Source organism: Panthera tigris, chromosome D1 (assembly GCF_018350195.1).
Source record: "Panthera tigris isolate Pti1 chromosome D1, P.tigris_Pti1_mat1.1, whole genome shotgun sequence".
NCBI classification, from domain to species: domain Eukaryota; kingdom Metazoa; phylum Chordata; class Mammalia; order Carnivora; family Felidae; genus Panthera; species Panthera tigris.
In genome coordinates this window covers 48,806,207-48,830,922 of record NC_056669.1, presented here as the reverse complement: position 1 = coordinate 48,830,922, position 24,716 = coordinate 48,806,207, and the positions used below count along the sequence as shown (strand labels likewise).

At 38.9% G+C, this 24,716-nt stretch overlaps 1 protein-coding gene across 1 annotated transcript in view; it reads left to right on the top strand.

The window, feature by feature from the left end:
* Positions 1-23,473, top strand: part of ANKRD42 (ankyrin repeat domain 42) — a gene marked incomplete at its 5' end in the record, with an annotated part of 72,578 nt that extends 49,105 nt beyond the window's left edge. The window contains 3 exons of the mRNA XM_042959604.1: positions 16,452-16,578; positions 19,632-19,773; positions 23,345-23,473. Of these exons, the coding sequence (XP_042815538.1) occupies positions 16,452-16,578; positions 19,632-19,773; positions 23,345-23,443 (368 nt within the window). The remainder of the gene's footprint in view (positions 1-16,451; positions 16,579-19,631; positions 19,774-23,344) is intronic.
* Between the last annotated feature and the right edge of the window lie 1,243 nt (positions 23,474-24,716).

Genomic DNA, 24,716 nt, shown 5'->3' with positions numbered 1-24,716 from the left:
AATAGGTAAACTAGAAGATAAAATTATAGAAAAAGAGGAAGCTGAGAAAAAGATAAATCCAGGAGTATGAGGGGAGAATTAGAGAACTAAATGATGCACTGAAGAGAAATAATCTATGCATAATTGGTATTCCAGAGGAGGAAGAGAGAGGGAAAGGTGCTGAAGGTGTATTTGAAGAAATAATAGCTGAGAACTTCCCTGATCTGGGGAAGGAAAAAGGCATTGAAATCCAAGAGACACAGAGAACTCCCTTCAGACGTAACTTGAATCCATCTGCACGACATATCATAGTGAAACTGGCAAAATACAAGGATAAAGAGAAAATTCTTAAAGCAGCTAGAGATAAACTCCCTAACATATAAAGGGAGACCGATAAGACTAGTGACGGATCTCTCTACTGAAACTTGGCAGGCCAGAAAGGAATGGCAGGAAATCTTCAATGTGATGAACAGAAAAAAAAATATGCAGCCAAGAATCCTTTATCCAGCAAGTCTGTCATTTAGAATAGAAGGAGAGATAAAGCTCTTCCCAAACAAACAAAAGCTGAAGGAATTCGTCACCACTAAACCAGCCCTACAAGAGATCCTAAGGGGGATCCTGTGAGACAAAGTACCAGAGACATCGCTACAAGCGTGAAACCTACAGACATCACAATGACTCTAAACCCGTATCTTTCTATAATAACACTGAACGTAAATGGTCTAAATGCGCCAACCAAAAGACATAGGGTATCAGAATGGATAAAAAAACAAGACCCATCTATTTGCTGTCTACAAGAGACTCATTTTAGACCTGAGGACACTTTCAGATTGAAAATGAGAATGGAGAACTATCTATCATGCTACTGGAAGTCAAAAGAAAGCTGGAGTAGCCATACTTATATCAAACAAACTAGACTTTAAATTAAAGGTTGTAACAAGAGATGAAGAAGGGCATTATATAATAATTACAGGGTCTATCCATCAGGAAGAGCTAACAATTATAAATGTCTATGTGCTGAATACGGGAGCCCCCAAATATATAAAACAATTACTCACAAACATAAGCAACCTTATTGATAAGAATGTGGTAATTGCAGGGGACTTAAACACTCCACTTACAGAAATGGATAGATCATCTAGACACACGGTCAATAAAGAAACAAGGGCCCTGAATGATACATTGGATCAGATGGACTTGACAGATATATTTAGAACTCTGCATCCCAAAGCAAGAGAATATACTTTCTTCTCAAGTGCACATGGAACATTCTCCAAGATAGATTGCATACTGGGTCACAAAACAGCCCTTCATAAGTATACAAGAATTGAGATCATACCATGCATACGTTCAGACCACAATGCTATGAAGCTTGAAATCAACCACAGGAAAAAGTCTGGAAAACCTCCAAAAGCATGGAGGTTAAAGAACACCCTACTAAAGAATGAATGGGTCAACCAGGCAATTAGAGAAGAAATTAAAAAATATATGGGAACAAACGAAAATGAAAATACAACAATCCAAACGCTTTGGGATGCAGCGAAGGCAGTCCTGAGAGGAAAATACATTGCAATCCAGGCCTATCTCAAGAAACGAGAAAAATCCCAAATGCAAAATCTAACAGCACACCTAAAGGAAATAGAAGCAGAACAGCAAAGCCAGCCTAAAGCCAGCAGAAGAAGAGAAATAATAAAGAGCAGAGCAGAAATAAACAATATAGAATGTAAAAAAACTGTAGAGAAGATCAACAAAACCAAGAGTTGGCTTTTTGAAAAGAAAAAATAAAATTGACAAACCTCTAGCCAGGCTTCTCAAAAAGAAAAGGGAGATGACCCAAATAGATAAAATCATGAATGAAAATGGAATTATTACAACCAATCCCTCAGAAATACAAGCAATTATCAGGGAATACTATGAAAAATTATATGCCAACAAACTGGACAACCTGGAAGAAATGGACAAATTCCTAAACACCCACACTCTTCCAGCACTCAATCAGGAGGAAATAGAAAGCTGGAACAGACCCATACCCAGCGAAGAAATTGAATCAGTTATCAAAAATCTCCCAACAAATAAGAGTCCAGGACCAGATGGCTTCCCAGGGGAGTTCTACCAGACGTTTAAAGCAGAGATAATACCTATCCTTCTCAAGCTATTCCAAAAAATAGAAAGGGAAGGAAAACTTCCAGACTCATTCTATGAAGCCAGTATTACTTTGATTGCTAAACCAGACAGTGACCCAGGAAAAAAAGAGAACTACAGGCCAATATCCCTGATGAATATGGATGCAAAAATTCTCAGTAAGATACTAGCAAATCGAATTCAACAGCATGTAAAAAGAATTATTCACCATGATCAAGTGGGGTTCATTCCTGGGATGCAGGGCTGGTTCAACATTTGCAAATCAATCAACGTGATACAATACATTAATAAAAGAAAAGAGAAGAACCATATGATCCTGTCAATTGATGCAGAAAAGGCATTTGACAAAATTCAGCATCGTTTCTTAATAAAAACCCTTGAGGCAGTTGGGATAGAAGGAACATACTTAAAGATCATAAAAGCCATTTATGAAAAGCCCACAGCTAACATCATCCTCAATGGGGAAAAACAGAGCTTTTTCCCTGAGATCAGGAACACGACAGGGATGTCCACTCTCATCGCTGTTGTTTAACATAGTGTTGGAAGTTCTAGCATCAGCAGTCAGACAACAAAAGGAAATCAAAGGCATCAAAATTGGCAAAGATGAAGTCAAGCTTTCACTTTTTGCAGATGACATGATATTATACATGGAAAATCCGATAGACTCCACCAAAAGTCTGCTAGAACTGATACATGAATTCAGCAAAGTGGCAGAATACAAAATCAATGTACAGAAATCAGTTGCATTCTTATACACTAATAATGAAGCAACAGAAAGACAAATAAAGAAACTGATCCCATTCCCAATTGCACTAAGAAGCATAAAATACCTAGGAATAAATCTAACCAAAGATGTACAAGATCTGTATGCTGAAAACTATAGAAAGCTTATGAAGGAAATTGAAGAAGATATAAAGAAATGGAAAAACATTCCGTGCTCATGGATTGGAAGAATAAATATTGTCAAAATGTCAATACTACCCAAAGCTATCTACACATTCAATGCAGTCCCAATCAAAATTGCACCAGCATTCTTCTCGAAGCTAGAACAAGCAATCCTAAAATTCATATGGAACCACACAAGGCCCCGAATAGCCAAAGTAATTTTGAAGAAGACCACCAAAGCAGGAGGCATCCCAATCCCAGACTTTAGCCTCTACTACAAAGCTGTAATCATCCAGACAGCATGGTATTGGCACAAAAACAGACACATAGACCAATGGAATAGAATAAAAACCGTAGAACTAGACCCACAAACGTATGGCCAACTAATCTTTGACAAAGCAGGAAAGAATATCCAATGGAAAAAAGACAGCCTCTTTAACAAATGGTGCTGGGAGAACTGGACAGCAACATGTAGAAGGTTGAAACTAGACCACTTTCTCACACCATTCACAAAAATAAACTCAAAATGGATAAAGGACCTGAATGTGAGACAGGAAACCATCAAAACCCTAGAGGAGAAAGCAGGAAAAGACCTCTCTGACCTCAGCCGTAGCAATTTCTTACTTGACACATCCCAAAGGCAAGGGAATTAAAAGCAAAAATGAACTACTGGGACCTTATGAAGATAAAAAGCTTCTGCACAGCAAAGGAAACAATCAACAAAACTAAAAGGCAACCAAAGGAATGGGAAAAGATATTTGCAAATGGCATATCGGACAAAGGGCTAGTATCCAAAATCTATGAAGAGCTCACCAAACTCCACACCCGAAAAACAAATAACCCAGTGAAGAAATGGGCAGAAAACATGAATAGACACTTCTCTAAAGAAGACATCCAGATGGCCAACAGCCATATGAAAAGACGCTCAACGTCGCTCCTCATCAGGGAAATACAAATCAAAACCACACTCAGATATCACCTCACACCAGTCAGCGTGGCCAAAATGAACAAATCAGGAGACTATAGATGCTGGAGAGGATGTGGAGAAACGGGAACCCTCTTGCACTGTTGGTGGCAATGCAAACTGGTGCAGCCACTCTGGAAAACAGTGTGGAGGTTCCTCAAAAAATTAAAAATAGACCTACCCTATGACCCAGCAATAGCACTGCTAGGAATTTACCCAAGGGATACAGGAGTACTGATGCATAGGGGCACTTGTACCCCAATGTTTATAGCAGCACTCTCAACAATAGCCAAATTAATGGAAAGAGCCTAAATGTCCATCAACTGATGACTGGATAAAGAAATTGTGGTTTATATACACAATGGAGTACTATGTGGCAATGAGAAAGAATGAAATATGGCCCTTTGTAGCAGCGTGGATGGAACTGGAGAGTGTGATGCTAAGTGAAATAAGCCATACAGAGAAAGACAGATACCATATGTTTTCACTCTTATGTGGATCCTGAGAAACTTAACAGAAACCCATGGGGGAGGGGAAGGAAAAAAAAAAAAAGAGGTTAGAGTGTGAGAGAGCCAAAGCATAAGAGACTCTTAAAAACAGAAAAACTGAGGGTTGATGGGGGGGTGGGTGATGGGTATTGAGGAGGGCACCTTTTGGGATGAGCACTGGGTGTTGTATGGAAACCAATTTGACAATAAATTTCATATATTGAAAAAAAATTATGAATGCAAAAAAATGTAAAAAAAAATCTGTTTTTTTCCCTCTATATTTAAGAATCTGTTTTTGTTCATTTGGTTTTTAGATTTCAAAACTAAGTAAAATCATATGGCATTTGTCTTTCTCTGACTTATTTCACTTAGCATAATACTCTCTAGGTCCATTCATGTCACAAATGGTAAGATCTTACTCCTTTTTATGGCTGAGTAATATCTCATTGTATACGTAAATTATACCTTTATCCATTCATCAGTGGACACTTAGGCTTCCATATCTTGGCTATTTTAAATAAGGCTGCAACATACACAGTGGTGCATATATCTTTTAATTAGTGTTTTTGTTTTCTTTGGGTAAATATCCAGTAGTGGAATTACTAGATTCTATGGTATTTCTATTTTTAATGTTTTGAGGAACCTCCATACTGTTTTCCACAGTGGGTGCACCAATTCACAGTCCCACCAACAGTGCACAAAGGTTCCCTTTTCTCCACATTCTGTCAACACTTGTTATTATTTGTCTTTTAGGTACTAGTCATTTTGACAGGTATGAGCTGATATCTCATTGTGGTTTTGATTTGCATTTCTCTGATGATTATTGATTTTGAGCTTTGCCAACCATTTGTCTTCTCTTGAAAAATGCCTATTCAGATCTTCTGTGTGTTTTTAAATCAGATTTTTAATCAGAGCTTTGTAAGTTCTTTATATAGTTTAGATATTAACCCTTTATTAGATATATCATTTGCAAATATACTTTTCACTAGGTTGTCTTTTTATTTTGTTTATGGTTTACTTCACTGTGCAGAGGTTTTTATTTTGATGTAGTCATAATAGTTTATCTTTGCTTTTGTTTCCCTTGCCTTAGGAGACCTATCCATAAATATGTTGCTAAGACTGATGTCAAAGAAATTACTATGCTGCATTTTTTTTTTAGGAGTTTTATGGTTTTATTTAGGTCTTTAATACACTTTGAGTTTTTGTATATGGTATACTAAAGTGGTCCAGTTTCATTCTGTTGCATGTAGCTATCCAGTTTTCCCAACAACATTTATTGAAAAGAATGCCTTTTCCCTTATTGTGTATTCTTTATTTCTTTGTCTTAGATTAATTAATTGACCATGAAAAAATGGATTTATTTCTGGGCTTTCTATTCTGTTCTATTGATCTCTGTGTCTATCTTTGTGCCAGTTCTGATTTCTACAGTTTAGTAGTTTATCTTGAAATCTAGGATTCTGATACCTCCAGCTTTGTTCTTGTTTCTCAAGATTGCTTTGGCTACTCAGGATCTTATGTACTTACATACAAATTTTAGGGTTATTTGTTCTAGTTCTGTGAAGAATACTATTTGTGTTTTGATAGGGATTGCTTTGAGTCTGTGGATTGCTATGGGTAGTATGGGTGTGATAGCCAGATTAATTCTTCCGCTCCATGAGCATGGCATGTCTTAACATTTGTTTGTGTCATCTCAATTTCTTTCATCACATAGTTTTCAGTCTTTTACCTCCTCGGTTAAGTTTATTCCTAGATATTTTATTCTTTTTTGGTGCAATTGTAAATGGAATTGTTTTATTAATTTCTCTTGCTGCCACTTTATTGTTAATGTATAGAAATGGAACTGATTTCTGGGCATTAATTTTGTATTCTGCAACTTTATTGCTTTCTTTTTTTTTGAGAGAGACCAGGAGTGTGCACACATGTGGGTGCCTATACATGTATGCAAGCAGGGAAGGGGCAGAAAGAGGAGAGAGACTCTTAAGCAGGCTCTGTATCCACTGTGGAGCTCAACCCAGGCTGGATCACAGGACTGTGAGATCATGACCTGAGCTCAAATCAAGAGTTGGATGCTTAACCAGCTGAGCCATACAGGCACCCCTGCAACTTTTCTGAGTTCATTTATTAATTACAATATTTTTTGATACTCTTTAGGATTTTCTATGTATGGTATCATGTCATCTGTAAGTAGTGACAGTTTAACTTCTCCCTTAATCAATTTGGATGCCTTTAATTATTTTGTTGTCTGATTTCTCTGGCTAGTACTTTGTTGAATTAAAACAGTGAGAATGGACATCCTCATCTTATTCTTGATCCTAGAAGGAAGGCCCTGAGTTTTTCACCATTGACTAGTGAGCTAGGAGTTAGTCATATATGGCTTTTATTGTATTTAGGTTTGTTCCCTCTATACCTATTTTATTGAGAGTTTTTAAAATCATGAACAGATGTTGAATTTTGTCAAATGCTTTTTCTGCATTTATTGAGATGACCATATGGTTTTTATCCCTTGTTTTGTTGATGTGGTGTGTCATGTTTCATGATTTGCAAATATTGAACCACCCTTCCATCCCAGAATAAATCACACTTATCATGGTGAATGATACTTTTAATGTATTGTTCAATGTGGCTTGCTAATATTTTGTTAAGAATTTTTGCATCTATGTTTATCAGAGATGTGGGCCTGTAGTTTTTGTTGTTGTTGTTGTTGGTGGTGGTGGTGGTTGTTTGTTTTTTGCAGTGTTTCTTTTTTGTTTTGGTGTCAGGGTAATGCTGGCTTTGTTGAATGTGCTTGGAAGTTTTTCTTCCCTCTATTTTTGGGAACAGTTGGAGGAGAATAGGCATTAACTCGTATTTAAATGTTTAGTAGATTTTAACTGTGACTCCATCTGGTACTGGCCTTTTGCTTATTGGGAGTTTTTTGATTACCATTTCAGTTTTATTGCTAGTATTTGGTCTGTTCAGATTTTCTGTTTCTTCCTGATTTAGTTTTTTTTTTAATATTTATTTTTATTTTGAGAGAGAGAGATACAGAGATGAGAGAAAAAGAGAGAGAGAGAATGAGCCTAGAAGAGGCTGAGAGAAGGGGAGAGAGAATCCCAAGTAGGCTCCATGCTGTCAGCACAGAGTCCCATGTGGGGCTCGATCTCACCAACCATGAGGTCATGACCTGAGCTGAAATTAAGAGCCGGATCTTTAGCTGACAGAGCCACCTAGGCTGTTTTCTTACTGATTCAGTTTTGAAAGTTTATATGTTTCTATAAATTTATCCATTTCTTCTAGGTACTTTGCTGGCATGTAATTTTTTGTAGTATTCTATTATATTCCTTTATATTCCTGTGGTGTTGGTTACTGTTGCTTCTCCCCTTTCATTTCAAATATTACTTGTGTCCTCTTTTTTTTTTTTTTTTTTTTGATGAGTCTGGCTAAAGGTTTATCAATTTTACCTTTTCAGAGAACCAGCTCTTGGTTTCATTAATTTTTTCAATTTTTTTTTTTTTTACTTTCTGTTTCATTTATTTCTTTTTTTTTTTTTAATTTTTTAAATGTTTATTTATTTTTGACGGAGAGAGAGAGAGTGTGTGTGTGTGCGCATGAGTGGGGAAGGGGCAGAGAGAGAGAGAGGGAGACACAGAATCCAAAGCAGGCTCCAGGCTCTGAGCTGTCAGCACAGAGCCCGACGCGGGGCTCGAACTCCCAGACTGCGAGATCATGACCTGAGCCGAAGGCGGACATTCAACCGACTGAGCCACCCAGGCGCCCCTGTTTCATTTATTTCTGCACCAGTATTTATTATTTCCGTCTGTGTACTAACTTTGGGCTTTGTTCTTTTTCTAGTTCTTTTAGGTACATAGATTTTTTATTTGTTTTTCCTGTTTCTTGAAGTAGACTTGTTTCACCATGAATCTCCTTTTTAGAATTGCTTTTGCTGCAACCCAAAGATTTTTGACTGTTGTGTTTTCATTTTCATTTGTCTCCTTTTTTTTCTTTTTAAATTTCCTCTTTTATTTGTTGACCTGTTCGTAGTTTTGTAACATACTGTTTAGCCTCCATGTGTTTGTGTTTTTTTCCAGTTTTTTTCTTGGGATTTATTTTTAGTTTCATAATGTTATGGTTGAAAAAGATGATGTGATTTCAGTCTTCTTAAATGTATTGAGACTTGTTTTGTGACCTAATATGATCTATCCTGCAAAACATTCCATGTGCACTTGAAAAGAATGTGCATTCTGTTGTTTTTGGAAAGAATGTTTTGTATAAACCTGCTAAGTTCATTTAGCCTCATGTGTCATTGAAAGACAGGTTTCCTTACTGATTTTCACCCTGAATGATCTATCTATCGATGTAAGTGGGGTTTTAAAGTCCTCTACTCTTAGGAGTACCTGGCTGGCTCAGTTGGTAGAGTATCCAACTCTTGATCTCAGGGTCATGAGTTCAAGTCCTATGTTGGGCATGGAGTCTACTTAAAAAAATCCTCTGCTCTTACTGTATTACATCTTTCCCTTATATCTGTTAATATTTACTTTATGTATTTAGCTGCTGAAATGTTGGGTGTCCAGATACTTACATTTATTATATCCTCTTGACCTGTATTGACCTGTGAATTATCACATAATGCCCTTGTTTTTCTCTTGTTATGGTCTTTATTTTTTGAGAGAGAGCAAGAGAGCATGTGCATCAATGGGGGTGGGGCAGAGAGAGAGGGAGAGAGAATCCCAAGCAGGCTCTGCACTGTCAGCACAGAGCCCAACATGGATTTCATCATGTGAACTGTGAGATCATGACCTGGGCCGAAATCAAGAGTTGGACGCTTAACTGACTGAGCCACCAAGAAGGCCCAAGAGTCCGTTTCTTGGTTTGTCACTCTCTCTTTTTACCCCCTTTGCTTGTTTGTTTTTTAAATTACACATATGAGTGAAACCATATGGTATTTGTCTTTCTCTGATTTACTTCACTTAGCAGTATACTCTAGCTCCATTTATGTTGCAGATGGCAAGATTTCATTGATTTCAATGATTAAATAATATTCCATTGTGTGTGTGTGTGTGTGTGTGTGTGTGTGTGTGTGTATACATACATATACATACTACATCATCTTTATCCATTTATCAGTTGATGGACACTTGGGCTGTTTCCATAATTTTGCTATTGTATGTAATGCTGCTATAAACATAGGATGGCATGTATCCCTTTGAATTAGTATTTTTCTATTCTTTAGGTAAATATCCAGTAGTCTGATTGCTGGATTGTAGGGTAGTTCTGTTTTTAACTTTTTGAGGAATCGCAATACAGTTTTCCACAGTGGCTGTATCAGTGAGCATTCCCACTAACAGTGCACGAGGCCTCACCTTTCTCTATATCCTTGCCATCCTTGTTTCTTGTGTTGTTGAGTTTAGCCATTCTGACAGGTGTGAGGTGATATCTCATTGTAGTTTTGATTTGTACTACCCTGATCAGTTTCATGTGTCTGTTGGCCATCTGTATGTCTTCTTTGGAATGATGTCTATGCATGTCTTCTGCCATTTAAAAAACAAGGTTTATTTATTTATTTTTGAGAGAGAAAGAGAGCAGAAGCCAGGGAGAGGTGGAGAGAGAAGGAGACACAGAATCTGAAGCAGGTTCCAGGCTCTGAGCTGTCAGAACAGAGCCCAGTGAGGGGCTTGAACCTACGAACTATGAGATCATGACCTAAGCCGAAGTCAGACTCTTAACCAACTGAGCAGGCGCCCCTCTTCTGCCCATTTTTTAAATTGGATTATTCATTTTTTGAGTGTTGAGTTTTATAAGTTCTTTATATATTTTAATACTAACCCTTTATCAGATAGATATGTCATCTACAGATATCTTCTCCCATTCTGTAGGTTGCTTTTAGTTTTGTTGATTGTTTCCTTTTCCGTGCAGAAGGTTTTTATCTTGATACGGTCCCCAAAGTTTATTTTTGCTCTGTTAACCTTGCCTCAGGAGACATATTTAGAGGGAGGTTACTATGGCCGACATCAAAGAGTTTACTGCCTGTGTTCTAGGATTTTTATGGTTTCAGGTCTCACATTTAGGTCTTTAATCCATTTTGAATTTATTTTTGTGCATGGTGTTAGAAAGTGGCACAGTTTCATTCTTTTGCCTGTTGCTGTCCAGTTTTCCCAGCACCATTTGTTGAAGAGACATTCTTTTTCTCAGTGGATAGTCTTATTTTGTCAAAGATGAATTGACCGTATAGTGGGTTCATTTCTCAGTTTTCAATTCTGTTCCATTGATCTGTGTGTCTATTATTGTGCCAGTACCATACTGTTTTGATCTCTGTAGCTTTGTAATATAACTTGATGTCCAGAATTATGATACCTCCAGCTTTACTTTTCTTTTTCAAGATTACTTTGGGTATTCAGGGTCTTTTGTGGTTCCATACAAATTTTAGGATTGTTTGTTGTAGTTCTATGAAAAATACTCTTGGCATTTTGATAGAGATCACATTAAATGTGTAGATTGCTTCTGGTAGTACAGACATTTTAACATATTTTAACAATATTCCATGAACATGGAATGTCTTTTATGTCATCTTCAATTTCTTTCATTAATGTTTTGTAGTTTGCAGAGTACAGGTCTTTCATCTCTTTGGTCAGGTTTATTCCTAGGTATCTTATACTTTTTGTGTGCAATTGTAAATGGGATCCTTTCCTTAATTTCTCTTTCTGATGTTTCATTATTGGTGTAAGAGAAATGCCACAGACTTCTGTACGTTGATTTAGTAACCTGTGACTTTACTAACTTGGTGTATCATTTCTAGTAATTTTTTAGTGGAGTTTTTTGGGTTTTCTATATATATAGTATCATGCCATTTGCAAATAGTGAAAGGTTTACTTATTTCTTACCAAGTTAGATGCCATTTCTTTTTTTATTATTTTATTTTTAGGGTGTACTTATGAATTTATTCAGAATTCAGCACTTATAGACAAAGATAAATGAAAACTAATAATAGAATAACTAGTACTCTATAACAATACTATCCAGGGTAGTAGTCACTAGACACGTGTGACCATATTGAATAATGCACATAAGGAACATTTTTACATCATCATGAAAAGGTTTTTTTGGACAACACTGCTATACAAATAATAGATGATAAAATGAGACTTTCAAATATCCATAAACCAGAATGGAAAGATTGGTGGAGAAGCAATATTTGAGCAAGTGATTCTGAGCCTTTTGTTATCCTCAGTCTTTTTTTTTTTTTTTTAAGTTTATTTATTTTGAGAGAGTACAAGCAGGGGAGAGGCAGAGAGAGAAGGAAAAAAGAGAGAATCCCTAGGAGGCTCTACACTGTCAGCACAGAGCTCGATGTGGGGCTCAAACTCAGTAACTGCAAGATCATGACCTGAACTGAAATCAAGAGTTAGATGCTTAACCAACTGAGCCACCCAGGTGCCCCTAAATGCTTTTTAGGTTTTGTTGTTGTTGTCTGATTGCTGTGCCTAGGCTTCCAGTACTATATTGAATAAAGGTGGTGAGAGTGGACATTCCTGCCTTGTTTTTGACTTTAGAGGAAAAGCTCTCAGTTTTTCCCCATTTAGGATGATATTAGCTGTGGGTTTTTCATATATGGCCTTTATTATGTAGAGATATGTTCTCACTAAACGTACTTTGTTGAAAGTTTTTATCATGAATCGATGTTGTATTTTGTCAATGGTTTTTTCTGCATCAAAATGATCTTATGGTTCTTATCCTTTCTTTTATTAATCTATCACACTAATTGATTGTGAATATTGAACCACCTGTGTAACCCAGGAATAAATCCCATGGATTCAGTTTGCTAGTATTTTGTTGAGGTTTTCTATATCTGTGTTCATCAGAGGTATTGGCCTGTAGTTATCTTTTTTTTGTGGTGTCTTTATCTGGTTTTGGTATCAGGCTAATGCTGGCCTCATAGAATGAACTGAGAAGTTTTCTTTCCTCTTCTGTTTTTTTGAATAGTTCGAGAAGAATAGGCATTAACTCTTCTTTAAATGTTTGGTAGAATTTGCCTCCGAAGCCATCTGGGTCCTGGACTTCGTTTTTTGGGAGTTTTTTGATTACTGATTCAACTTCTTTGCTATCAATCTGTCCAAATTATCTATTTCTTCCTGTTTCAGTTTTGATAATGTATTTATTTCTTGGAATTTATTCATTTCTTATAGGTTGTCCAGTTTGTTGGCATATAGTTTTTCATAGTATTCTCCTATAATTGTTTGTATTTCTGTGGTGTTGGTTGTTATTTTTTTCCTCTCTCATTTGTGATTTTGTTACTTTCTTTCTCTTTTTGCTAAGTCTGGCTAGAGGTTTATCAATTAATTTTTTAAAGAAACAGCTGGTTTTATTGATCTTTTCTATTGTTTTTTTTTTTTAGTTTCTATATCATTTATTTCTGTTTTGATTCTTATTTCTTCCTTCTGGTGGCTTAAGGCATCATTTGTTGTTCTTTTTCTAGCTCCTTTAGGTATAAGTTTAGGTTGTTCATTTGAGATTTTTCTTGCTTCTTGAGGTAGACCTGTATTGCTATACTCCTCCCTCTTAGAACTGCTTTTGCTACATCCCAAAGATTTTGGATCATTGTGTTTTATTTTCATTTGTTTCCATGCATTTTTTAATTTATTCTTTGATGTCCTCATTGACTCATTCATTGTTTAGTAGCATGCTGTTTAGACTTTGGCTGGCTGACTGGAACTTTGGCTGAATGGAGGTCCTGGAGCACTCTGTGCTGGGGCTCTTCTGGTGTCATGGGCAGAGCAGAGGTTGGTGTAGGTGGGGGCATTCTTAGGGCTGTGCATGCAGAGAGCACCCTGGCTGGACAGCTGAAGCTGAAGTGAATATGGCTCAGGGCTCTGTGCATTGAAGGCACCTTGGCAGGATAGCTAGAGCTGAAATGGGTACAAATCAGAGTGTCCCAAAGTGCTTAATTCAGAGGGTTCCCTGCTGATTGGCTAGAGCTGGGGTAGTTGCAGGCCGAGGGTTCCTTCTGCTATGCTGGGGATGCTCTGGCAAGTTATCTGGAGCCAATATGGTATGGACCTCAATGTTGCATGGCACTTTGAGCCTGTGTCACCTTGGCAAGATGGCTGGAACTATTGTGAGTGCAGACCAGAGGGTCCTAGTGTGCACCTCACTGAGGCCCGCCTTGGTGGGACTGATGGGGCTATTGTGGGCTAGGGGCCCCAGGATTACTGAGGGGATAGGCTGGCTATGGACATCAGACCCTGCATCTATCTGTGCTATCAGGGTAGAGTGGGAACATGAACTGTGCACCTCGCCAGCCTTTCTGATTCAGAGAGAGTTCCAACAGTTCCCCTGTTGTTTGGCAGGGTTCTAATGGTGGTTCCTTTATATTCTAGTTGCCCCTTTAAACTCTGGCTTTTTTTTCTGGGCCTCTGGGCAGATGAATCTTCTCATGGTCCCTTCCTACTGTAGTTTACAACATCGGGAGTGGGAATTCCCTTCATTGCCATGTCTCTGTTTCTCTTGCTGTTTGTTTTCTATATGGTCTCTCCATCTTTTGTTGTGCAGAAGCTGTTCAGTAGCCCTCACTTCTTATTCAGGAGCAACTGCTCTATAAATAGGTATAGATTTGATATGTCTGTTGGACTGAAATCTTGCAGAAGCTTTTAATTTTGATAAAGTTCAATTTATCTACTTTTTATTTTCTTGTTTGTACTGAAATTTTTGGTGTTTCTTTTGGGAAGTAGCATGAACTTAGAGCCTCAGAGAATGAGTAGTTGATTTGTAGACTTTCAATTTACTTCTAAAATTATTTGAGTAAGAGATATTTGTAAGGGGATCATTGTCAGTGAATCACAACATTTTGAAAAGATGTTTTAGGACAGACCAAGAATGTGACTAGAACCATTTCCTACTGTGGTGTGTTTGATACAAATGCAGTCTTAAACTCTTGCCGTACAGTGAAGCTCACTGGTACCTAGCTGGGGTGCTTGTAGCTAGTGAAGTTATGAAACCATGGGCTTTTTTCTCATCCTTATTTAATTTTATTCCAGAACAAAACCTGAAGGACAAGACGACCTCTTCTTGGGACACTGCATTTTGCCAGAGCACCTGTAGGGGACTGATTGGATTTCTTGACATAGACAATTCCTGGGACTGAGCCTCAATTTAGAGCATTCTTTAGGAAATTATATTTAGGACTATGGCATCATAGAACCCTATACCCATTTGAAGTTTGGCTTTTGACTCAACATTGCTGTCACATGTCATCCAGCATCCACTGAGTCACCTTCAGTGACAAGACACTCATTGTTTTCCAGGGATCCCATTTTCATCTGACAGCATTCTTGTGAGGATTAAAATGTGTAAGGAACTTAATGTAATGTCTTGCACATCACAGGCACTCCAGAAATACATAATAGCTCTTACTGTTTTTGTTGACAAGTTTCTCCTTTGTTGGGTTAAAAATCTCTCTTCCTGGAGCTAATCTCATTTAATCCTAGCTCTTAACTCTAATGACCCCATAGAACAGCTCTTTTAAAATATAGCCTTTGGATATTAAAGAATTATTGTATGAGCTAAATAGCCACAGTTCTTTTGATCTTCTTTAACCTCTCTTTTCTTAAATTCTACTTGTTGCTGCTGGTTATCGTGGTTCCCAAACCTGTCTGCCCATCAACATTGTCTGAGGGGCTTAGTACCAGTACCTGAAGTTGTAAGTCTGGTATGAGACACAAACACATACCTTTTTAAAGTGACCCTGATTCTGATGTATGTAGCTTGGAACCTGCAGCTCTATAACCTATTGAGAGAGAAATCCGTGTGTTAAGTGTTAGGGAGAAGAGGCTGTGACTTGCTAACCTGGTCCCATAAAGCAGGGTTTTTCAACTTCTGCACTATTGATCTTTTGGGCCAGATGCTTATTTGTTGAGGGAGATTTTCCTGTGCATTTTAAGATTTTAGTTTCATCCCACACCTCTAGCTGCCAACAATCTGTTACTTTCCAAGTATGACGAGCAAAAATGGCCTTTGGAGGAGACAATCACCCAAGGTTAAGAACCACTGCCACAAGGATAGAAAACTCAGTTTGGGGGGCATGTGAGTGGCTCAGTTGGTTATGTGTCCAACTTCGGCTCAGGTCATGGTCTCGCGGTTTGTGAGTTGGAGTCCCGCTTCCAGCTCTGTGCTGACAGCAGAGAGCCTGGAGCCTGCTTCAGATTCTGTGTCTCCCCCTCTCTCTGCCCCTCCCCTGCTCACACTGTCTTTCTCTCTCTCTCTTAAAAATAAACATTAGAAAAAAAAATTTAAAAAAATGTTTTGGTAGTTGGATAATAGCTAAAAGCAGCTTTCAAAACTTCCTTCCCTCAGTATTCTCTTGCTTAAATAGGTATTACAAGTGACTAATGATAAAATTAGGGGGCTGGGGCTCCTGGGTGGCTCCGTCTGTTAAGTGCCTGACTCTTGATTTCAGCTCAGGTCATGATCTCACGGTTCATGGGATTGAAACCCACCTGAGGCTCCTTGCTGACAGTGTGGACCCTGCTTAGGATTCTCTCTCTCCCTCTCTCTCTCTGTCCCTCCCCTGCTTGTGTGCTCTCTCTCTCTCAAAATAAAGAAATAAACTTAAAAAAAAAATTGGGGGGCTGGGTTAGATCTGGTTTATTTTAAATCAAGCATATTTCAGTTTTTCTAATTTTCTTACATATAGTAGATTGTGCATGGTCTTGAAATACACCACTAATCCTAAGAAACCACGGTGTTTTTTAAGCCTTCCTGTTTGTAGTATTAATAACCATAGCAATTTGATACATCCTCCCATAGCAAGAAAAGGATCCTCCATTCAGGTATTTCACTGCTTGTTCACCCTAATCTTCTGTTACTGATATTTATCCTCTATGTATATGCCATCTTCCCCTCACCCCTTTCCGCAGAGCGTTGAGGGACTGGCTCTCAAAGAAGCATGTTTCAGGACCAGCATCCTGTGAACACATGAGCTGTTATCTGTCTAAACAAGGTTCCTATTCAACTTTGTCTTGCAGTGAGAGCTTATAAGAAAATTGTTGAATTGAGACACATGCTGGAAATTGCTGAGAGCAACTATAAACACTTGGGAGGGATAACAGAAGAAGATCTAAAGCAGAAGAAAGAACAGCTTGAGTCAGAAAAGTAATGTCCTCCAAACTATTATGGTTTGCTTTTAGTTACCTTTCTAAATGCTGTGTAAGGGTTTGTTGACAACCTGTTTTTCCATCCTCACCAAAGGGTGTAAGGTTCCAGCCAGTTTTTCTCTTAAGCCCCCAGATGGAGAAGATGTTAAGATGATTTTTGGTTGTGGTAAAATACACATAACATGGAATGTATCATCTTAACCATTTCTAAGGGTACAATTCAGTGGTGTTAAGTACTTTCACAGTTTTGCACAACCGATCTCCTGAACTCTTTTCATCTTGTAAAACTGAAACTCTATTTTTTTGAGACCACACCTACTTTGAGCTTATCAACCAACAGTCTCTACCTGTTCCTGTCAAATTGGACTGATTACTTGTAAATCTGAGACCCGGTCCTGGGCTCCCCGACTGTCCTGCCCAATCAGAGACTGTGGTCATGTCCAGGGGCAGTGAGGGGTTCCATAGCTGCCCTCACCTTTCACTGCCTGCACCCTGAATCGCCTTGCTGCACATTTGGTGTTGCTGGAAGAGAGGATGCCTCGTGCTCACTTCCTCCCACCGGACAGGTAACAAGGGGAGACAGGACAAGGGATTCTGGCCTAATCAAAACATGGGTCTGTAAAGAGCAGCCCACATGGACTCTGCTTTCCCTTTTCTTTGCTTGAGTCCCTCACACTCTTAGGACCTGTTTCCTTTTCCTCCACCCTCTTCTCAATGTAGCCTCAGGTACTTGGGAATTTAAACTGAAGTCAAAGCCATAAGCCAAAATACCCTCTTAGTGGGATTTTAGACACTAGGAAGCTGTGGCAGACCAAAACAAAACAAAACAAAAAGAAGGATTGCTTTTTAATTAGAGGTCTTTTTGGTATCTCAGGCGTTCACTGCCTCTACATTGATTAAAGTGTTTTGAGGTGTAGAATATTTTTAGTATTGGCCTTTGCTTAAGAGCCTGGCTGAAAACCCTTGTGGTCTGGAAAAGTTCTTCACACTGGAGCATTTTTTTCCCTAGATAATGAGCTTTAAACTTTGGTTTTCTTTGCTTTCCTTCTAGGGTAGATTAGTACTTCTATGGCTGCTTGTATGACTTCTGAGCACTACTGTGTGCTGAGCACTAGATAAGCTTCTTAGATACGTTATCTCATGCAGCCTTCATGGGGCCAGGAGCTATTGTCTTACTACGTGTATGGGAAACCAAGACTTAATATAGAGGTTAAGTGAGTCTCATGAAGTTACAAAGGCAGGAGAAAGGTTGGGAAGTGGAGCCAGGATTTGAGCCTGAGTCTATTTGACTCCAAACCTGTTATCTGAGATGATTATGATTTTTAACAGTCCTTCATGGAACTTTTAATGCTAATATTCACATTTCACTGTGAAATGGTTATCCTGTTGATATGATTTTGAACAGATTCTCCCCCAAAGATTGCTTTAGTCTTCGTGCCGAGTGTAGCTTCATGTCAGCTGAGACTTCAGTGTCTTCTGAGTGAGCTTTAATTCTTCTGTAGCATTTGTTCACCACTTTGTGTTGAGTACATCTTAAGACATTTATTCTTTAGGTACAAACCCGTGCTTTTAGGTCTAATTGGAAAGAAACACTGGACAAGTATTGGTTTGAGGGACGTCCTTTTGATTTTGTTGTTATCGCTTAGTTAGATCAGAGTCACAATACAGCAAAGCACCAGTGGTGTTACTCTGTCCTAGGAATGAATTTCCCTTCTTGTTTGCTGAATCTTGTTTGCTGAATCAGTTGACATTCTTCTTCCCTATTCCCAGTCTCAACCCCGCTCACTTCCATGAGAGAGCTACTACTGATGCTCTTAGATCGCCCTCACAGGAACCTGACATCCCACCCAGCCTGCTTCGGAAATTCTGTTCCCCCCCACTATCCAGCAACAAGGCAGAAAAATATCCTGGTTCAAGTGTCATCATCTCTTGTCTGGATTTATTTTAACATCTCCCTGATGCATTTCCAGCTTCCTGTCCCTGCCCCCTAATTCTATGTCCCCAAACCCTGAAGTCTTTTTCAACACAGCATCCAGAGTAATCATGTTAAAATCTGGGTCCAGTAAATCTCACATACTGTTGACTGAAGGAAGTCAAGCGCACAAAAGTATGTAATATGCAATTTCATTTATAAGCATAGGCAAAACTAATCTAACATGATAGACATTCAGAATGTGGTTGCATATGAGAAATGAAGATCACTTGGGAAGGACACGAGGGAACTTTCTGAGGCAATGAAAATAGTCTGTATCTTGGCAGTTGTGGTGATTACAAGGTTTACACATTAATCAAAACTCCTTGAATTGTTCAGTTAATATTTGTATTTTACTCAAATTGTAGATCATCAAAAAAATACGAAAGCAAAACAAAAGTCTAAGCTCATGCTGTTTCTCTGCCCAGACCCTCCAATGGCTTCCCCACTTCATTCAGGGTGAAAGCCTAGATTCTTGCTGTGACTTAGAAGGCCCTGCTTATTCTGGCTCTCTTTTGCCTCTGTGACCTACTAGTCTTCCTTTTATACTTTACTCCAGCCACATTGGCTTCTGGTTTTCTTCCAGTTCGCCAGGCATACTTCTGCCTTAGGGCCTTTGCACATGCTATTCCCTGTGGAATGCTCTTCCCCCAGATGTCTATGTCGTTACCTCTCTCATTTCCTTTAGGATTTTTTTAGAAGCCCCCTTCTCAGGAAGGCCTTCCCTGGCCACTGTGTCTGAAGTATTAATCCCCTCCTCGGCGACATTTTATATTACTCTTTCTTAAATTTTTTCTCCCTTGGCATTTATCACCTTTCCCCATACCATATTATTTACTTGTTTCTTTACTGTCTTCTTCCATAGCTAAGATAAGCCTGAGGAAGGCAGATTTGGCCTGTTTCATTCCCCAGTGTCTAGATCAGTGCTGGCTCATACTAGACTCTCCGTACCTATTTGTTGAATAAATTATTTCTTTGTTTTATTTGCCTTAAATACAATGCATGTATGCTTTTCGCTATTGCCAAAAATAATTGGTAGCTCATATTGGAGACTGACTGAAAACAACTTTTTTTGATAGGACAATCAAGGAGCTGCAGGGCCAGCTGGAGTATGAACGGCTACGCAGAGAAAAATTAGAAGGTCAGCTGGATGAGTATCGCGCAGAGGTGGATCAACTCAGGAAGACACTGGAAAAGATTCAGGTCTCCAGCTTTGCTGTGGTTGGTGTCCTTCTTAACACATTTATCTCTCTCAAGAAGTGGTATATAAGAGTAGCTAAGAGTCTAAGCTAGGGTTTGAATCTTGGTCATAACCCTTTTTAGTTTGGACAAGTCATTTAACCTCTCTGTGCCTTATTTTTAAGCCATAGTTAATAATTTGTACTTGGTAAAGTGTTGTAAAGATTAAAGGAGTTATGTGTATAACAGTATAAAACTTTATATGTACACACACATACTTACATATACATATATACTGGCTAGTATAGCATCCTCAGAAGTGTGCAGTGTCATTGTGACACATGAGGAAAAAATGTATTTTTTAATATTTATTTAGAGGGCTTCAGCAGGGGAGGGGCAGACAGAGAGGGAGTCACAGAACCCGAAGCAGGCTCCAGGTTCTGAGCTGTCAGCACAGAGCCCAATGCAGAGCTCAAACTCATGAACTGTGAGATCATGACCTGAGCTGAAGCCGGAGGCTTAACCGACTGAGCCACCCAGGTGCCCTGAGGAAAAATATTTTTTTATAAGCAGAGTAATAATAATTCTCAGACAGCTGGAATCTGTATACTTTAACATTCTAAATAGCCAGAATAATGATTCCATTAAGAAAGCTTCAGCTCCTCAAAAGAAATTGTTAGTATATGTGCCGCCGATGCGAGCAGTTGGATGCAAGAGCAGCTGGAAGAGTAGAAAGGAGCCACCGTGGGAGTGGTCATAGCATCCCTTTGTTCAGATTGCAGAGTAGTAAAAACTAACATCTGTAACGCTTCACCTTCACAAAGTTCTTTCATGTGTTAGCATATGTCATTTGATCTGCCCTCATTTAATGTGAGGAAACCGAGGCTCAGAGACTTTAAGTGACTTGTCTAAATTCACACAGCTAGTAATGGTGAGATCAGTAGTCGGTCTCTACTTTTTGATCCCATAGTTTTAGCTCTGCTTATAATTCTCGGCCAGAACTATGAATTTGGAATTCAAAATATAGCTCTAAAATCTAGAAAAATGCTTTAGAGTGACAAATAAAAAGGACAAATGTGTAGGAGGAAGCTGAAAAGAGATGGATATAAGAGTCACATACAAAGAACAAATACAGAAAAGCAGGTATAGAAAATAGAGTGAAAGTGACAGCAGGTGACCCACAGTGGTGCTCATATCACGGCCCTCTGGTCTCAGAGCAGAGCAGGCAGAATGCAAACTGGGGAGACTCTGTGACCCTCACTCTCTCTTGTGAACGAAGACAGCTTGATGTAGCCCTTGTGGAAGCTCATGTGACACAGGGTAGCGATTCAGGTGCATTTTGTGTTTTCTTTCCCATAGGGAAATGTTTTCTTTGGTCATCGTGGGTGAGTTCATTCTCAACTCTGATTTGTAAGAACTTCCTGGCTCCTTTTTATTTTGTACAAACTTATCATTAGTCTCTTTAATAACCACTTTTAAAATATTAACACATGTGCTTGTTATAAAATGTTAAAAGCAGGGCAGTCGTTCCTTCCCATACCAAGTCCAACTCTCCAGAGGAAGCTACTGGTAATGGTTTGGTGTATCTTGTGTCAACAGCATTCTATTCATCTACAAACATGTGTGTGTATTTCTCTGCATGCATGCATTCACACACTTTCTCTCAGTTTTGGTATCTTACCAGCCCTTACTTTTCCAAGAGATAGAATTAATTATAACCCATTCTCTTCATTTTTGCAGTGCTTACCTTGCACCACTCCTAGCCACTGTGGGAAGCTTTTGTGTAGAGAGGCCAGCCTCTGCGGTCACTGGGTATTGGCCGGGGACCCGAGGACACACACCTTTCATAAACTACCCCCTACAGTCTGAATCCTGATGTGCTGTCTCAACCTGCGGCAGGAGATCCGCCGCCTCCGCCTCCTGGCAGCACCAGATCCTACATCTTTTGGAGATTACCCAAGCCTCACCATCTTTGAGTCATTCCAAATCGATTTGTCTACCTGGAAAATTTTTATTTTTTAGTAGCTATTTAAAATATTACTTTCTTACCCCAGAACATCTGTTCTCAGGGTTGGGCTCGATTCCACATGCTACCGCACATCCCCCCTAAAGCTCTGCTCTCTACCAACCATGTGGTTTTCAGGAGAGCCGACTCAAGGTCACTGTACTCCGGGCCCACCGTCTTTTGCAGTCCTACTTTAGGTTAATCGATTTTTCATAAATGAGCAAATGTCACCAGCCTTTTTTGGCAGCTGCAGTCCTGCCACTGCTTCTTTTCTGCAAAAGCTTCTGAGTCTTCAGTTCATCTTTGAAATGGTGATAACACCGGTCTCACAAAGTTGTATTGATGTTAAATGAAAGACTAAGTGGCAATACTGAGGTATTTTCTATCTCGTAGTATTCATAGGACTACATTCACGCTTTTTCATATCCTTTTCTTTTTCCTTCCTTTCTTTTCATTTTCCATGTTCAAGCTGCATAAACATTGTCGGTATATAAATAAATGTGTGGAGCCCTATACTTGAGAGTAGGAAGAATTAGTTTATTTGGGAGTCTAAATACATAACGTATAAATAAAATGAACTTTCTGTTCAGTGCTCGTTTATACAGATTTAAGAAATTTTGACCAAATCTCCTGCCACCTTCTGGTCAGGACCTATGATTGCATTCAGCTGTGCCTTGAAGACTTTTCTCTGCAACAGTCTGTAATAGTATAGTTTTTATCCAGGAAAAATTTCTCAGGGTAGTTTCTTAGGATCGTCTGACATCTGTAATGTACTTAAATAGTTTTTGATAATAGTAACAACAGCAGCAATTGGTTTTGATAATAGTGACCATATTTATAGTGCAAAGGTGTGGGCAGGAACGCCTGGTGGAATCCTAACCCCAGCCACGAGCTCTTCCCATGGACATGTATGTGCCTTGTGTGGTTCTTGGAGCCCTGCATTCAGCTCTGTCCTGGACAGCTGGGTGCAGAGCATTTTTGACTGGGATAATTACTCATGGATGAGTAGCATCTGCTGAGTGAGTGTCACCTTATTTCTAGCTCTCTCTTGCTCCTTGTGGCATTAAGTGGATCTTCTGTGCTAGGTCCTGAGAATACCATGATGGATGAGAAATATTTGGAAACAGTGGTGGCAGGCAGAGTGAAGAGTGAGACAAGGGCAGTAGAAGGATGTTGTATGAACACAGAGGAAGGAATGGAGTGGATGTGGAATGAAGGAATGGAAGGAACTAGATGTGGTTCCTAGTACTACCGGGCTTGCAAAGAATCCAGGCGATGACATTCTAACACTGTGCGTGTGTCATTTAGCAGTATATTGAGAAGTGACAGGCTAAGAAAAAAAGCAGAAATAGGGCTGTTCTCTTTTGGGGATGTATCAGGCAGAGCCAGCACTGGTTGGTTTCTCTAGGTGTCTCCTACCTAGTCCATGAATCAGCACAGTATGATGGACTGATACTTCAGATTTGAGAATTTATTTATACAAAAGCCTAAATTTTAACCCAGAGTTGAAAATAACAGTATGGCTAAATTTCTTCTTTTGGAACAGATCATGTAGAAAGATGAAATTGTGGCTACTGCAGATCTCTCATTTGGCCTTTTTCTTTGTAGGAAGAGGACTCTACTGACTCAAGCAAAGATAAAAGGCGAGTGAAGAAAAAGGTGTCTTCTGGGGGAGTTTTTGTGAGAAGGTACTCATCAATGAAATAACTTTAAATAAACTTGTTTTTCATTTTTAAATTGATATAAAACCTGTAAGTTCTCTTCAGAGTTACTCTTATATATGCTATCCCAGTTCTGAAGGCAGAAATATAGACTATCAAAGGGATTGCTAAAGTTGCATGCACTTAGCTATACTCCCTCTCCCAATATACTTTTATATATTTATGTAGGCAAGACTCCACATTTATGAGTAATTAATTCTGCAAGTAATCACACAAACTTTAAAATATAAGATGGTATAGTCAGTAATCAAAATAAATGCAGACATTAAAAATTATGAAGCCAAAGAGAATTTTAACTTTCTAGAGACTATCATTTTTTAACTTTTCAAATGACTTTTAGAAAGCATGTGGATTTAGGAGAAAATGCAGCATCAGACAAGTAAATTTTAGAAAAGGACGTCTTTACAGTAACAACCAAGTATCTCAGGAAAGTTTTATGTAAAGTGAAAATCTGTTCTTGTAAAAGAAAAAAAAGTCATAGTATGTGTTTGCTAAGGATACCTATTTAAATAATCTGTTTCAGAATTCAACCATTGCCTTGTCTCGCAAGCTTTATAAGAAAGCAACACAGAAATGAGGCAGACTGGACAGGATAAAAGACACATGGTTTTATTATTCTTTCTTCCTCCTTTCCCCCCTGACATTGCTGACCAAAAAAGAACCCAGCATTTCATTTCAGTTCGGACTTCGTTCCCTCCCTTCCTACCTCTACCTGCTCCCTCCTTGATGTAGCCGATTTGGTCGATTTGGTCGTGGGGCAGTTGTCTAGATCTTGCCTCCTCCTGAAGAGCTGATTGTTGGCTTTGGGCTTCCCAGGGAGCAGCTTTCTCACCATTCACCAGATGCTCACCCTCTGGGTCCTGGCATGTGCTTTATTTACATGGATGCTGAAGGCCATTCTGACACAGTGTCATCAGGACCAGTTTGGCCTGACATGGGTGCATTGGAGTGCTAAGATCGGGCTGATCAAGGGTTTGTAAACAGGTCTTAAAAAATGCCTGAACTATCCTTTTGATAACCTTTATAGTCATTAGTGTTAGTTTCTCTGTGGTTTCCAATAGGCCTTCAATCTATAATAAAACATTTATTTGGTACTTACTATGTGTAAGTCCTTTCCACATATTATCTCTTAATTCTCACCACAGCAGTGGGAGACAGGTATATTTTATAGCTGGAAGATTGATTTGCTCAGAATCACACAGCAATGTGGAAGACCCTAACCTTAGCGGGGAAGGGTCAGCGTCTGCATTCTTGACCAC